General features: G+C 40.0%; 1 protein-coding gene across 9 annotated transcripts in view; it reads right to left on the reverse strand.

The window, feature by feature from the left end:
- Window positions 1-16,636, reverse strand: part of SPG11 (SPG11 vesicle trafficking associated, spatacsin) — a 74,265-nt gene extending 57,629 nt beyond the window's left edge. For 3 of the 9 annotated variants that reach the window (XM_023735232.1, XM_023735231.1, XM_023735235.1), the window contains exons 1-8: window positions 16,050-16,300; window positions 13,626-13,810; window positions 12,524-12,748; window positions 10,550-10,751; window positions 4,679-4,816; window positions 3,461-3,909; window positions 2,016-2,161; window positions 162-294 (exon numbers count right to left, since the gene is read on the reverse strand). In XM_023735232.1, the coding sequence (XP_023591000.1) occupies window positions 162-294; window positions 2,016-2,161; window positions 3,461-3,909; window positions 4,679-4,816; window positions 10,550-10,751; window positions 12,524-12,748; window positions 13,626-13,810; window positions 16,050-16,300 (1,729 nt within the window). Of the gene's footprint in view, window positions 1-161; window positions 295-2,015; window positions 2,162-3,158; window positions 3,425-3,460; window positions 3,910-4,678; window positions 4,817-10,549; window positions 10,752-12,523; window positions 12,749-13,625; window positions 13,811-15,762; window positions 16,013-16,049; window positions 16,400-16,484 lie in introns of those variants that run through there. The other 6 variants (XM_023735236.1, XM_023735237.1, XM_004380705.2 and 3 more) reach the window with 6 other exon arrangements.
- Window positions 16,637-17,391: the final 755 nt, after the last annotated feature.

Raw genomic sequence — 17,391 nt, forward strand, 5'->3', positions numbered from 1 at the left:
GAAAGAGAACACATATAAAATCTTACAACTTTCTTAAGTTTCCACAAAGCATATAAAATTGCATGACTGAGTTTTGGCACAAAAATAAGTCATCAGAAAACACAATAATTTGAAAGTGATTAAAAAGATAAATACAAATGTAGAGATCTTTATTCACTTACTTCTTAAATATAAATCGGATGGAAAGTGATCAAACTGATCAAGTGCGGAAGAATTTGAGGATGGATTCAAAAGATTTTCTTTGCTCTTCAAAAAGAAATCTACTGTGTCCAGCTGACGATTTTCTATCCCAGCCTGAAAGGGAGGAAAATCAGAAAAAAATTACGATAGAAAAAGGGGAGGAAAAAAATCAAGATACAGCTTTTTTTTTTTTTAAACTTGAGAACTTAATGATCAGAGACTGAAGGAAACACAAGGCTATCTTTACCTTGCGTGAGGAGCTGGGATCTAGTGAGGATTGTAACAGTGACTAATTACGTGACCTGGGGCAAGTCTTTGTAACTTTTCTGAACATCAGTTTCTGCCTCAATAGAAACAGGAAATTAGACTAGAAAACTCTTCCAGCTCTACCATGCTTTTAATTCTAAGATCACTCAAAGGTAGGTACTTGGGGATCGTTCTTACAGTTACAGTCTGCATACACTGAAATGTTAAAGCAGCATGATACAACATTAACTGAAAAAGCAGGATAAAAACAGACTCCCAGGCCTGACCGGGCATCTTGAGGAGCCTTCCTATACAGAACACCTAAAACTCACGGGTTTAAAAATACATGTACCTCTAAATGCTCAGCTGAACTAGCAAGAAAGTAACTGAAATTCTAGGGGACAAAAACAAGGAGATAAATCCAGAAAAGTAACTGAGATCTAAAGCCAACAGCTACCTGAAGGCATCTGCAGATCTGATGGCTTAAAGCAGGGGATGGAAAATGAAGGCCTATAAACCAAGGATTTATAAAAACCTTGCCTGTTTGTATACATAAGCTTATGGACACAGCCACATTCACTCATGCACATACTGTCAACAGCTACCATGGCAGAGCTCAGTAGCTGCAACAGAGAGCATATGGCCCACAACAAAAAGACAAACCACCCAATTAATAATGGGCAAAGGTTTGAATACACACTCCTCCAAAAAAGATATAAAAATGGCCAATAAGCACATAAAAATATGCTTAATATCATCAGTCATCAGGGAAATACAAATCAAAACCACAGTGAGATGCCACTTCACACCCACTAGGATGGCTGTAATCAAAAAGATGAACAATAACAAGTGTTGGTGAAGGTGTGGAAAAATTGGAACCTTTGTATATTGCTGGTGGGAATGCAAAATGGTGCACTCACTGTCAAAAAGTTTGGTGGTTCCTCAAAAAGTTAAAGAGTTACCATATGACCCAGTAATTTCACTCCTAGGTATATAAACAAGGAAAATGAAAACACTTGACTTTGATTCTAGCTCCTGTTTTATTAGTATGGCTGTGGGCCAGTCACTTAACTGTTTTGAGCCTAAGTTTCTTCATCTGTAAAACGAAGAGAATAAACACTAACCAACCCATCTCATTGGCTGTTTTAGGACAAAATTAAATAATACATATGAAAGAGTGTTTGTGAATTATAAAATGCTATATAAATTCAGGTTATTTTATGTCCCTTCAATAGCTGGATTAGAAGAGTAGGAATATAAGGTAGGAATAAAACATCACTCCTATTCAAGCTTTCTATAACTTGCTTTCACTTCCTTTAGTTTCATCAGCTTATTGTTGACTCCATTTCCTATAACTTTTTCTTTTTTAAACAATGTTTATTATAATCTCATATCTTTTAAAGCCAAACAGAGTAAACTGCTAAACAGAGTTAGGGTAACGAGACACCCAGAACTGAGCAAATGGATGGGTCAAGACTACAGTTCTTTTTGTTGCTAGGTTAAATAAATTCTCCCAAATCCTCAGTCAAATAAGAATATGCGACAGAAAAATAATCAAGCCAAGTCCTACAGACATTTAAACCTGTTACCTCTAGTGCGTGTATGGGGATTGAGCACCTTCCCCAAGCGTTGAGATGACAGAGAGAGTCCACAGTGCTGGCACTTCCGTGGATCATTAGTCTATTTAAAAACTCTTCTTGAGTCAAACCAAACAAAATCAGAGAGAGTCCGTTTTCTACAGGGAAAATAAAAGTTTGCTTTAATAAATTATTAGGGCTGAGGTGAGGTTTCTAATTACTTAATACTTCAGCACCATAATTACAAATATATTTATTGGACACAGTGTACTAGTATAACTTTAATTCACTGCAGTTTTTCAATGTTTCTAAAGAAAAGTTTTATTTTGTAAACGCTGACCACACGGTAAATTCTCATAAGAACATGCATCCTATGAAATAACACTAAATCCCACATTTCTACTTTATATTATCTGGTATAATCAATGCCTGGATTATACTTATGGATGTTAGACTCCTGGTTTACTAAACAATTAATAGCATACTCCTGACCCACAGAAATACATGATTACTGAAATGTGGGTAGTGAAGAAGCAGTACATGCTTAGTTCAGCCACAACCTTCAATGTATTTGTAGAACATTCTGACATAAATGCTGAGTAAGTGCACATCTGATATTGCAAACCCGTGTGCCTACAGGGGCCAAGTAGGTGGTGAGAGAAGTGCACGAAAAACCTAACTGGGAAGAAAATGGCCCGTCCAAAGGGAATAACTGAAAGTCAAGTCCAACCTGTAAGTTACTAAGCAGGAATGTAGGTACAGCGTTGCCAGATCTTAAAATTTTTCAAAAACAGCTGGAAATCCAGACTTTTACGTAAAACCCTTGAATTTTATATGTTTAAAATAAATCAAGTCTTTAGAAAAGGCTTTGAGTTCTACTCTGTCCTACAAGGTTGCCATGAATCAACATCGACTCAATGGCAACGGGCTTGTTTTTTTTTTTAGTTAGTGCAAGTCAAACAAAATAAATCTGCAGTTCAACAGACAGCCCGTGTGCAGCCAGTGTGCAGCCTATGCTTGTGCAGAATGAAGTCGACCCAAGACTCTCTGGGTGGGAAGCAGCCTTTATTATTCTTAAATGTTCTGATTTAGTATCCTCATTTAGCTGAGCAGAAATGACCCTAATTAAAAATTGAACATATAAGACAAAGTTACCAAGAGCAACACCAACTTCCTCAGGAAAGACGACTGCTTAGAGGTGAGAAGAGGCACTAGCACCCCCAAGGCAGCAGAAGGAAACACAGTGAAACCCACAGGACCCTTGTTTGTCTGCATCTCGCCAGCTTTCCACCTCTGACAGGGTTCAGTCTTCTTGCTCGTTTTAATGGGAAATATATGAGTTTTTCTTCTCTGACAGGTTTCCACCTTCCACACATTCTGGCTTCCGCAGGTTTTACTGTACATTCAGAAAGCACACTCTCAGCAATAGATTTCAGTCTGATACAAGGCACACTCACCTGTCAAAACAAGGCACAGCTGTTGGTCTCCATCGCTCTCTATAGGAATACGTATTTTGCCGAGGGAAAAACACTGCATGCCCTGGGTCTCCAAATCCCAGAGGATAATGGTGCAGCCTTTCCTTTCTGTTGCCTGAGTAAACAGTGCGGTGAATCCCGTCACAGACACACACTCAAGCTCAGCGGCTTCCTCTTCATCACTGACATGCACTATCTTCCAGGACCTTTCTGGATCACTGGTCTTAGCATGACCATCTTTCCGTGGAAAACTATACTGGCCACACGTGTCCTGCGGCATGAAGGCCCAACTCAGCACATTGGTACCGTGATTACCAGATTCAAAGGATTCCAAATGCAAATAATCCTGGAACCACGGAGTACAATGGGAAACCTCCGGTTTGGGGATCTTTATTGTTTCATTCAGTGATGATAGCTGAGCTTTCCAAGACCTGGGAAGATAGGGTAGAACTCATGCCTGTTACAGGGAAAAGCCCTAAGTAAAACACTAAACCAAGGCAAGGACACTTACTTTTTTCTCTAAAAAAAAGTAAAAAAGCATCTACCTCATTAATGGACCACAACTACCACAGTCTCCACCAGACTGAGTCCAGCACAACTAGATGATGCCCGGCTACCACCACTGACTGCTCTGACAAGGATCACAACAGAGGGTCCTGGACAAGCCAGAGAAAAGTGTAGAACAAAATTCTAACTCACAAAAAAAGACCAGACTTACTAGTCTGACAGAGACTGGAGAAATCCGGAGAGTATGGCCCCCAGACACCTTCTTAACTCAGTACTGAAGTCACTCCTGAGGTTCACCATTCAACCAAAGATGAGACAGGCCCATAAAACAAAATGAGACTAAATGGGCACACCAACCCAGGGGCAAGGACAAGAAGGCAGGACGGGATCGGAAAGCTGGTAATGAGGAACCCAAGGTCGAGAAAGGGAGAGTGTTGACATGTTGTGGGGTTGACAACCAGTGCTACAAAACAGTATGTTATTAATTGTTTAATGAAAAACTAATTTGCTCTGTAAACCTTCATCTAAAGCACAATACAAAATAAGTTTTATAACTGAAATCATTAACAGTAGTACTTAAAAAACAAACAAACAAAAAAGCATCTACCTCCGTAAAGATCTTTAGTGAAAAGGTACTGTGCCCATATAACAAAAAATAGAAAAAAATTAAATCCAAAAAGATTGTTTCTGTACCTATCAACCTGGAAGGAAAACTTGGTCAGTTTCATGTTGTAGTCAGAGTTAACAGGATCATCTTCATCTATTCCTTTAGGTCCTTGAATAGGAAGATCTTCTAGCCTTCTTTCACGTAGTAGGTGCCCTGGATGTTGCCTACATTTAAAAAATAATAACCATGGAAAAAAATGATGATCAAACCCAAATTCACGTTATTATTGCCCCTGTTAAAATGAACAGTCATGGTCAGCTGATTCTCAACAAGGGTGCTAAGTCCATTCAATGGGGGAAAGAAGAGTCTCTTCAACAAATGGTGCTGGAAAATTGGATTTTCACGTGCAGAAGAATGAATCAGGACCCATGCCTCACACCATACACAAAAAACAATTCAACATGGATCAAGAACCTAAACGTGAAAACTGAAACCATAAAATTCTTATAAGAAAATATAGGAGCATGGCTACGGGACCACAGTTTTTAACAATGGATTATCAGGTATGATAACAAAAGCATAAGCAGCAAAAGACAAAACAGATAAATGGGACCTCATAAAAATTAAATACAGGTTCCTGACTTACGGTGTATTGAAGTTATGATGAACTGTGCTTACAACCATCTTTTTTTGGTACCTCTTATGGTTAATGATACGTACGCATGTACATATGTATTAAAATATATTCTTAAGTTTATATGTAATGTTTCCAACTCTCAAAGACAAGCAAAGATTGGATTTATAAAGATACTGATAAAAAAAAGGCAATAATAATATAACTAGAAAAAAATGAGGTATTTGACTTATGTCAGAATGGACTCACAATTGAGTCGTCATAAGGGAACCCTGCTGTAAATCAGGGACTACTTATAGTTTTGTTTATCAAAGCGTTTTATCAACAAGTTGAAGAGACAACCTACAGACTGGGAAAAACTTTTCAGAAACAATGTATCTTGTAAAGGTTTAAGATCCAAAATATAAGAAAACTTCTACAACTTAACAAAAATACAAACAACTCGATAAAAAAATGGGCAAAGAACTCTTTCACCAAAGAGGATATTCCAATAGCCCAGAAGCACGTGAAAAGATGCTCAACGTCATTAGCCATTAAAAAAAACCCACTGCCACCAAGTCGATTCCGACTCATAGTGACCCTACAGGACAGAGTAGAACTTCCCCATAGGGTTTCCAAGGCTGTAATCTTTACAGAAGCAAACTGCCATTACGTTTCTCCCACGGAGCAGCAGGTGGGTTTGAACTGCCAACCTTTCAGTTAGTAGCCAAGTGCTTAACCACTGCGCCACCAGGGCTCCATTAGCCATTAGGGAGATGCAAATCAAAACCACAAAGAGATATCACCTCGCCCTCGTTAGAATGGCAATGATTTAAAAAAAAAAAACAGAAAACAACAGGTGTTGACAAGGATGCGGAGAAACTGGAAACGTCATCTATTGCTGGTGGGAACGCAAAATGATACAGCCACTATGGAAAAAAGTTTGGCGATTCCTCAAAAAGTTGAACATAAAACTACCATATGACCCAGCAATCCCAATCCTAGGTACATACCTAAAAGAAGTGAAAGCAGAACGCAAACAGAAACCTGTACCAATGTTCACCGCAGCACTTCTCACAATAGCCACAAGGTGGAAACAACCTGAATGTCCATCAATAGATAAACGGATAAACAAAATGTGTTATACACATACAACCGAATATTACAGGTAGTCCCTGACTTACAACGGGGTTCCCTCTGTCATAATTTGGTTCTGACGTTAAGTCAAATACCTCAATTTTTTTTTTTAGTTTTCATGATTATTGCCATTTATTATTAGTATCTTTATAAATCCGATCTTTTGTCTTTGAGGGTTAGGAACATTATATAACTTAGAGATATATTTTAATACATAATATATACATAAAAAAATACAAATCATTAAAAAAAAAAGGTCATTAAATGCGGTTCGTTGTAACTTGAATATATCATAAGTTGAGGATTGCCTGCACTTAGTGATAAAGGGAAATGAAGTCCTGATAACACATCGCAACACGGATGAACCTTGAAAACATAACGCAGAGTGGAATAAGTCAATCATGAAGGACAGATACTATGTGAGCTCACTTACAAGAAATAAGCAAATGTACAGAAACCAAAGGGAAGAGGAAAGGGGAAGTTAACCTAGGGTACACTGAGTTTATGTTAACAGTGACAGAATAATTCAGGAAAGGATAGTGATAATGGTTGCGCAACGTGAAGAACATAATCAGTGTCACTGAATCATACGTATAGAAATTGTTGAACTGGTCAATGTTTTATTATGATATTTCACCACGATAAAAATTTTAAAAATAACAACAAAAACAAGATAGTCACAGAGAAGGAACTATACAGACAGCAAGTTTCCCTTCTCCATTGCTTACAGCAGAGTGATAAGTCACTCTCAAGAATTTGACCCTTAGGGTAGTTAGTTTTATAAAGAGAAGACTGTACTTACTGGGTATCTACTATGTTGCAGAATTGTACTAGTTATTTTACATAAAATATCTTAGTTAAGTAAATATACCTCCATTTTATCTATATGAACACCAAGGCTCAGAAAAAAGTGGTGGAGCTGGATCTGAACCAGGTCAATGTGACCATAAAACCAGGTTTTTCACCTCTTTTAAACTGACACCACAAGGTAAGATGTAAGCTGAGACCAGGGGCATGCAGAAGAACTAGCAAGGCAAAGTATGTGTGTGGGCTGCTCAGTGGGGGACTGTGCAAAAGAGGGCTGTCACGTTTGAGGAACACAAACAAGGCCCGGTGGCTGAAGCATAGGGAATGAGGAGGGTGATGTGAGATGAGGCTGGAGAGGTCACAGAGGACAGACTGCAGGGTCTCGTGGACTAGTAAGAATTTCCGGCTTTTATCTTGGGGGTGGAGATGGGGAAGGAAGTCAGAAGTTTTAAGTAGAAAAGCAATATGATCAGAAGCAGAACAGCCGCGGGGAGAAGGCAAAGCAGTTAACGCCCCCGACTGCATTCCCCAAAGTGTTAACTTTTTCAACAGTATGGAAACTGACATCATATTTGTCAGGGTATGACTTAAAAAAAAGTTAGAGAAGGTGAAAGTGAGACAAGAAGATGCATGAAGAAGGTAGCCGCCCCACCCCCCGCAACCAAAGGTAAATACCTTGCCCCAAGACGTTAATACCTGGCTATACCTCTGCTAAGATATGCGCTTGAACATCATCACTCTGGCTACTCTACAGAGGATGCTGAAGGGGTAACAACAAACAAGAGGAGACCAATCAGATGCTGCTAAGATAGTTCAGGTGAGAGACGGAACACTTAGGAGGGAGAATGGCTAGGACTTGGTGGTTAACCAAATGTGCGTCAAACAGCAAAAAGAGTTTGAAGATATAGGAGAGGAAATGGAGAACAGCTGCTGAGGAGAGAATGGACTGGATTTAGAGAATACAAAGATGGACCTTTGTAGGAGGACAGGAACTCCCTCCATGGTAATAGGGGAGAAGACAGAGAAGGCAGGTGCGTATGAAAGTGGGTTTATAATTTAACATGACAAACTGAGGGAGCTCCCATTTGATGGGTTCTACTTCCTTTACAAAGTAGGAGGGAAGATCATCCAAGGAGAGTTGGGGGTAAAGAGATGACTGGAGGTTTGAGGAAAATGGAGACGGTTTAAAAACACTGTTGTAGAGAATGGGCTGCTCAAAAATCATTATAAAATTTCCCAGCAATATTGAGAGACCAGTTGAAGGTGGGAATGTGAATTTTTAGTGATATTAATTTTTCTGGTTTTCTCACAAGTGCTAAACTGCTTGGGTGCAGGCAATGAGAAGGCAGAATACAGGTTTCATCCAAGGTTGGGATTTTGCCAAGCCAAGCGCCACCTTAACAGGATCAAGAGTTTGGGGTACCTGTGAAAAAGTGACTGAAATGATGGATCACAGAACCTATGCTGGCAAGGGAGGGAAGTGAAGACAGGAGCGGGCTGAAGAAGCAGAGTAGAAGGCCAATGGATTAGAAATTCCAATGAGATCAGATGACAAGTGAAGTTGGGGTGCTGAAGTAAGCCAGCTGAAAAGGATGGGAAGCTGTGGTCAGAGGTGAAGATGTGTAAAACAGTGATTTGGGGAAGGGGCAACTTTAAATAATGAGACAGGCCAGGGCATGACTATGGCCATGGACAGCTACGGTAAAGTGGAAGAAAAAATCACTGACAATGAACTGAAAGAACAAACCATGAGGACGGGTTCTTGGGGAGCTTATTAACTGACACAGCATGAAAAATTAGGAAAATACAAGACTATAGAATTACCATAAGTGCTAAACTGTGGTTCAAACCAGAAGTGCTACAGAAGCTCAGAGAGGAGAAAAATCATGAAATGGGTATAAAATTATAGGTGGAAGGGGTTTTAGTAAGGAAAGGCTTCATGAAAGCAGCAGATATGAATCCGGTCTCAAACAGTGAACAGCACTTGATAAAATGGAAAGAAGGGACACACGTTCTGTATCAAGGGAAAGGAGAGGCAGGGCTAGGAGGCAGGAATGACAAAAACAGCACTTTTACACTTCAAAATAAAGCATGTAGTTAACTTCACAAAATTATACTAAAAGATATTCATGTAAATAACTAAAAAACACAGATCACTCATTCAGCTGGGCAGAGCAAATCCCTAAATTTGCTGTAGAGACCAGAACACTAGCTCTCCTTGGCTGATGTTACAGTAGCTGAGTTCAAGGAAATTTTTTTCAAAGGAATGTGCCTGGCGCCCTCCTCAGTTCTCCTGGAATGTTGCCAAACCATCCAGAGGCGCAGAAGTCTACTCAAAGGTCGCAGCAGCTGAGAAGGCTGTCCTCTCTTCCTCACAGTCAAACTGTTTTCCAAGGTGGATGGTCAGGAGATAACACCACACACACAGGGATGTCAGTCAGTAAGAAAAATAGCCTACTGGAGAACAAGCACACAATCTGGGAATGTGTTAAATCCATCCTTGCTCGAAGATTAAACAACAAAACATTAAAAGGCCATTCAGACCAAATGAAAACATCAAGGCAGTTGCAAAGAGTTCCGATAGGTATGTAAAGACGAATTTATCCTTTCTGCGCTCTAAACAAAGAGCAATGAAACCTATCCTAATTACTCAAGAATTTGTTTATCTCACTCACAGTGAGAACCAAACATTCTAATGCTTTTAAATGGCCCTAAATATTGGAAGTCCTAAATGTGGACTGGCCTACTTTTAGATAAGTTGCAAGAGGCTGCTGGGTGTATGCACGTATATTCTCACAAGTACACATGCACGTATCTCGAACATTATAAAATCAGAAGCAACTAGAATATCTAAATCAAAAAGCAACACAAATAAGCACTTAGTTTTTACTAATGCATTTATACAGCCACAAGGGTTGGCCCTCTGAGGAAAACACCTTAGGAAACAGCTGGAGAAAGCTAGCTGAATACATCTCGTCAAAGTCCTCTTTGAAAAAAGTGATCCCTGAGGCAGCCAGGACCCCAAGCCACACAAGAAGCAATTCTAACACCGGGTATACAGCATTTCTTTTCTACTCAAACGTGGGGCAAAAGATGAGTAGACAACATATAACAATTAACAGATTTTTAAATTGTGCTTGACTGCATTTTTATGTGCTGGTATAAACCATATATAGATCATATAAAGCAAAATAAAAACTTGGATGTAAATCCAGAAATAAAAGGGTGGCCAGTGGACATTCATATGCATTACTGTATAGTAACAACCTCACTAAGTGGTGGCTAGAATGTGCTTTAAATGAAGAGAAAACTCTTTAAACAAAAAAAAACTAACAACCTTTTTAACTTCTCATGGCTCTAATTATTGGCCTCAAATTAGAAACTGCAGTAATAAACGTACCTGAAATACAAATTTAAGTTGAGAGCAAGCGCGGAGCTGGAGGAGCTGACAACCACAACAACATCTAGGTCCTGAGACACCTTCAGTGAAGTGAAGGACGACACCTCAGCTGGCTCCGGTTGCTGCTCATCCCACACATCTTCTTGGTGAAGTGCTAAATCCACACGAGCTACATGTGTACCATCCACAACGTCAAAAATATCTTCAAGTTAGAGTTAAAGAAACATCGGTTTTAAATATGCTCTGGTGGTGCAGTGGTTAAGCACTCAGCTGCTAACAGAAAGGTCAACGGTTGGAACCCACCAGACACTCTGCAGGCGAAAGACGTGGCAGTGTGCTTCCATAGAGATTTACAGCCTTGGAAACACTATGGGGTCACTAAAGTCACAAACGACCAGATGGCAGTGGGGTAGATTATTTAAAACACAGGACAGGAGACAGCTACAGACTTCCTCACTCTGATCCTGTAGGCACAGTAACAGAAGGAAGCCTGGACACGGAGACAGCCCATCACAGTATAAAGTTGATGGTACAATAAATAACCTGATAGCTCATTCACCAATAGTTGAAAACCTACTCTGTGCCAGGTCCTGAGACACTCCTAACATTTTCTCAAGTGTTCTTCAATGGCACTGTCCAAGAGAAATACACTGTGGGCCATATTTGTAACTATAAATTTTCTAGTAGCCTTATTAAAAAAATAAAAACTAGTGAACCTAATTTTAATATTTATGTAACTCATTATATCCAAAATATTATCATTTTAACATGTAATCAATATACAAATTATTAATGAGGTATTTTACTTTCTTTTTTATATGAAGTCTTCAAACTCTGGTATGTATTTTACAAGTTCAGTACATCTCAATTTGGATGCTAAAATTTTATCAGAAATACCTGATTTGTATCTAGACTTAATAAAATTTATAGTTGAAAAGCTGGGACAACCAAGGTTGTTCCAAACATACTTAAAAGTTTTGCAATAACTGAATTGAGTGTCAATTTTTAAGTCAAAAGTAACTAAATATAATGAAGAATTCAGAACCTCAGAGCACTCGCCACATGTCAAGTGCGTGACAGCCACATGTGGCGAGTGGTTACCATGCTGGACAGTGCGGTTCTATAACCTGGCAACAAAAATGAAGTTAATCCAGTATGACCTTTTTTCAAAAGAACTCTTAGTACGGAACATGATATAGGTAAAATAGAAAAGCCATTCCTTTAATTCAGAAATGAAAGTCCAAAATTCATATTTCAAATCTTCAAAATAATTTTGCTAATGATCTACAGATTTGCTAGAGACAAAGAAACCATGATATTTTCCAGAACCGAATTAGAAGTAATTAAGTAAATCACACAGTTTGTTAATATAATGGAATACTAGCAGATCATGAGAGATGATAAATGGTGGACTATAGTCATAAATGAAAATACATGTATTACAACACAAGTGAGAAAAGCAGCCATCTAAATCCTTCCTGGAACAAGTACACATTCCCATTGCCATCGAGTCAATTCCAACTCATAGTGACCCTACAGAACACAGCAGAACTGCCTCATAGGGTTTCCAAGGAATGGCTGACGGATTCAAGCTGCCAACCTTTCGGTTAGCAGCTGAATGCTTAACCACTGCACCACCAGGGCTCCAAGTACACATTAGGTATTCAGTAAGCATATTTTTAATAAACAGGTAAAGCAGAGTATACACAGTTTTAAAAGAACACAAATAAGTACGGATATGATGATTACAACTATGAAAAAAATTAGGTATAGACTGAAAATAGTGAAGTGGGATATAAAGTGGTATAGCTGGATATTTTAAGTACATGAGGATCTTTTCCCCTGAAAAGTTTTACCGAAAACAAACTAACCACTCTCCCCACTCCCTAACCTCCAAAACCAAAAGCCTAAAAAGGCTCACCTTTCTACGTATTCTCTTCCCCTGCATGTCAACATCTTTACTACCAAGGATACAGATCCAGCCTAAACTATTCAAAACAAAAAGAATTCCTCTGCACAGCTGTGTATCAACAATCCCGCCCACCGCCGGTGCAGCCAAGTCCAGTGTGAAACTGTTGAGTACTCTAATCTCAGCATCTCCTTCGGGAAACAGAACGTGCAGGACGATATGCTTGTTGATGAACAATAATGATGTGTTATTGTGAAATGACAGAATTCTCAAAGATGATAAGGAAATACCTATGAAACAAAAGGATGTTGTTTCAAACTCAGTCACAGTTTTACAATTGGTAAATTTCATTTTGTGAACATAACACAAACAGGTAAAACAAAAAAACCCAGCGAGCTACATCCAACTCTAGGCAGTTACTGTTCACACCCACCTAAGCAAGTGGGCATTGGGAGGGGGGAAGAGGATGAATATATAGTCTACAATATCCCTGTCCTTTCTATTCATGGCCAGAGTCTGACAGCATACAAGAAGATTAAAAAAAAAAAAAAAACCCTGCTTAGCCATGAGACTCCACAAGAGCCATCACTTTTTTTGTTTTTAAAGAAAAATAAGCAACCGTACAGATCAATGGTGGTGAGTATGCTACTGTCCTAAAATTAGAAGCCTGAGCACTCTGGTTTCTGCTGCCTGTGGTCATCAGGCCAAGACACAGTCAACAGCTTTGTGGCCAGCCTACATCAGCGCTGCTCAGCAGAAAACAGCGTGAGCCACAGATGCAAGCCAGAGTAATTTAAAATTTTTTAGTAACCACATCAAAAAAGTAAAAAAGAAACAGGTGAAATTTTAATAATATGCAATATTTAGTCTAACATGTCTAAAATATTATCATCTCAACAGATAATACAAAATTATTGAGATATTTTATTTTTATATACTAAATAAATTACATTTTATATACACTTAAATTACAGCTTAATTCCTACTAACCACAGTTCAAGCGCTCTACAGCCCCGCGTAACTAGTGGCTATTGCATTGCACAATGCAAATCTAGATGAACCTCTCTCCCTGACTTCAGCTCTATAGGAACTTTCCCTGCAATATATAAAATTACCTAGTAATGTCACAAATTTAAACATGCTGAAATACCACCTGTAGATACTTACTCATACTTTGATCTTCGATAAGCTTTTGTAATGTCTCCCCATTACAGCTAAACAAAATGGTTGAATCACATCTTCCATCTTTCAAGTTAAATTCATAGATGAACAGTTCATACTTTTTACTAAGAATTAGCAATTTGGGCTTGTCTGTTGGTGTGCTGCGGTTAGGAGAATTCTCCCACACAAATCTAAAGAAAAGTTTTGATTATTTATTATAGTCTATATCACAGTAACATTCACCCACAATAGTGAGGGTAAAGAGAGTACAGCTCTTCAGTTCACTGGGTTAGAAATCTATACTCCAACTTAAGAGACTGTAAACTGCTCTAGCACTTTCTCCTCTTCTATCTTCCCCTCCTTCATTTCTTCCCCCCCTAACTTGTCCACTCCAAAGCAAGAATATAGCAGTGGTGAAAAGAAAGGGACCTCGGAGCAAGAAATGACGGCTCCTCTTTTTTATCTTAAATCCTAACTGATATGTTTAAAAGAACTGTCCCAATCAAAGATAACTATCAGCAATTTAATGTGTATGTTATTTATATGAGGTGGTGTTTACAATAAACAAAATAGGCTTTTGCTAACAAATGCTTTCAGAGAAAAAATGGGATTATTTGTATTTAAAGACTTTGAAGAGTACTTGAACACTCCAAAATAGTATGTTATAGAACAGCTGTGTCCAACAGAACTTTCCATGATGATGGATATGGTCTATATCTGCACTGTCTAATAAAGGGAGACAACAGCCACATGCAGCTATCGACCACTTGAAGTCTAGGCCTTATTACTGAGAAACTGAATTTTTCATTTTATTTAATTTTATCAGCCACCTGTGGCTAATGGCTATCATACTGGACAGTGCAGATACAGAATTTTTAAAAAACACTATAATATCAAAATACTAACACTGGCTAACAAGGACAGAAAAATACTAATGATGCAACAGCTTCTGATTACATGAAATTAAATTTTAAAAAGGACCTCAAATCTGAAAACAATGCAATGGAATGAGATGAGCTAGCATGCTGATAAAGTTCCATCCTCTTCAAAGCTTCTTTTTTCTACTGAAGGTACAGCTGAGAATTAAGTTTTATATCAGACTCCAAAAAAACTGGACTTGGTGCTATTATGCCCTTATTAGAGAAAAAGACTGACACATTTTACATGTCTGTCTTTATACTGATGATTTGTTGTGAATACCCAATTCCTGACTGCTTACACTGAAAATCTGGAAAATAGCCTAAATGTCAAATATGGAAAAGGTTATACAAAATAAGATATATTTAAAAGGTGGAATACTATGATACCATCAAAATCACTAGCACATGGACTAGACCGCCACACAAAGAGACAGGAAATTTTCAATGAAATATAAAACTTACAGTGATTTCAATAATATTTAAAAAAAAAAAGACTATATACTTTGAGAAAAATTGGAAGTAAACCCTGACTACTATAAATTTTCTTCTAGGAAATATTTTAATTGAATTAAAATTCAATTCAAATTAAAAAAATTCTGGGGTCCTCCTCTCCCCTACTAACTTCATGCACTAGCTTATAAATGCCCTCATCACTTCACGAGTGTATGGCTTGTCTTCTATTAGGTTCTCAAACACCTAAAGACCTCTTCTTTTCTCCCTCTGCCCATTCCTTTCTTTACGGGGCTGTGTTCAGAGATACTTAATACTGTTGAATAATCTCCCCTATTGGGAGGTTCCTTTTCTACCGACTAGAAATCAGGTATAAGCAAGCCAAACACGGAACAGGTGAAAACACTCACTGATTAAACTCCAAGTCCTGACCGAGAATTACAGAAGTGGGAAGTAATGCATTACGTTGTAATTGTGTTTTTTTCTGTCTCCCCACCTCACGTGAGCACCTCATGAGTAAGAATTATCTTATTCAGCTTTTTAGGCACTGCTCCTAGCTAACAGTAGATGCATAATAAATCTGAATAAATAGGTAAGCGAATAAACAAATTGTCCTTAAAAGAAAAAAAAAAAAGTCCACATGTGAAGGAGAGCACTATTTGTTTCAGTGACAAGAAAAATCTATCAGGATGACTCAGGTAAGAATGATCCCCAGCTGGCATCTCTGAGTTAACTAAAGAATACGGGTATGGTGCACGACAGAGACAATCAACCTGTGTTCAATGAATGAATCAGCGCCGAAGGAGCTGCCAATTCTGGGTTCGCCTCCGCCCATTCGCAACAGGGAAGCAGGGATGCAACACGACGAGCACTGGACCCGGGCCCCAGAAAAGGTTCCGGAGGGAACTGGATGCGCGTCTGGGACTTTCCCGAGCCCATCACTCCTTTCCCGCCACCCCTGTGCCAGGACGGGGAATCGAGGTGACTCCTCGGGGAGGGGCCAGGCGAGCTAAGATTCCAGGCTCCCCCGCCCCCAATCCTGCCCTCCCGCGGCACTTACTGCCGGAAGGGGCCCTCGAGCGAGCAGTTGCCCCCGCCGCCCGGCGCCAAGGAAAGCACTTGGAGGCTGCCCGCAGCCGTCAAGCTCCCCAAAACCTCCTGCTCTCTGTGCAGTTGTGCGCGGGGTCCCAGCCGCCCCGTTGCCTCGGCGGGGATCGGCACCAACAACACAGATAGAACCCGATCCATGGCCTCGGTGTTGCAACTACCGCCGGCGGTAGCAACACTTCCGGGCACCTCTGCTGCAGCCATCTTGGTTCAGCCGTTCCTTCCGGTCACCTGCGCGCAATCGCCCAGATCCCGACCGCAAGCGCGGGGCGCGCTCCTGGGCATGCGTGTTAGCCTGCCCGGTCACGTGGTGCCTCGTGACTCCCGCCGCGACTAGTCAGCGTTCTCTGCCCACTGACATTCCCTGCCTGTGGGGGGCGTTGCTCACCGCGGGAGTCTGTCATAAAGCCAAAGTTGTTCGCCAGGTTAGGATAGAAGGTCGTCAGTAACTATGTAGTTCTCGCTATCCTCACTGACGCTAGTTTGGGCCTTCAACTGTTTCTTGTCTGAGCTATTGTGGTAGTCTCCCAACTGGCCCACCCCTCACCCAGCCAGCCTCCGCGACTTCCTGCTTTGACTCCAGCAACACCACATCCGCCTCTGCCAGCCCACTCTTGGCTGCCCTGAAATACTTGAAGGCCTGCAGGTCTTTGCAGCTGTTCTGCCAGTACTCTTGGCCTTCTTCATCTAGCTGCCTCCTACTTCTGTCACTAGAAACCCTTTGGAAACCCTCCAACACCAGTTTCCTGCCTCTTACTGTGTAAACATTGGATACAGGCTCTAGGGTAGAAGCAATTAATTGCCTTGGTAGCATGGACTAAAGTCTTCCTGTCCTGATCCATCATGAGGGAGTTGAGGTGAATGTTGAAGTCACAGGACATCCATTGTTAACAGACAAGAAGACAGTAAGACTGAGGTTAAGAGATGGAGGAGCTCCTGATTCATTACTTCTGTTTTCTCAGGGAAGGATGATCCAAGATCGTCAGCAGAAAAAAAGAGATGCGGAGAAGTCTTGATAGACAGCAGTTCCTTTCTAACCAACACATTCTTTTCCAGTCAGATGGGAGCTAATCAAAGGCCAGTTGTGCTTGGTTTCCATCCTCTTCGGTTTCTAGGACTTTCTTTCAAATCATCCCCCCACCCCCACACACTGATTTATCCCTGTTTATAGTATGTTTGCTAAAGGAAGCACTCCACTAATCTTGTTGATGTTAAAAATCGTTCCTTAACCCACATCGATAACTACCCTACTGCCGAGTTTCTCTGCTTCCCTTTTAGCAAAATTCCAAGTTAAA

Source organism: Trichechus manatus, unplaced genomic scaffold, assembly GCF_000243295.1.
Source record: "Trichechus manatus latirostris isolate Lorelei unplaced genomic scaffold, TriManLat1.0 scaffold00076, whole genome shotgun sequence".
NCBI classification, from domain to species: Eukaryota; Metazoa; Chordata; class Mammalia; order Sirenia; family Trichechidae; genus Trichechus; species Trichechus manatus.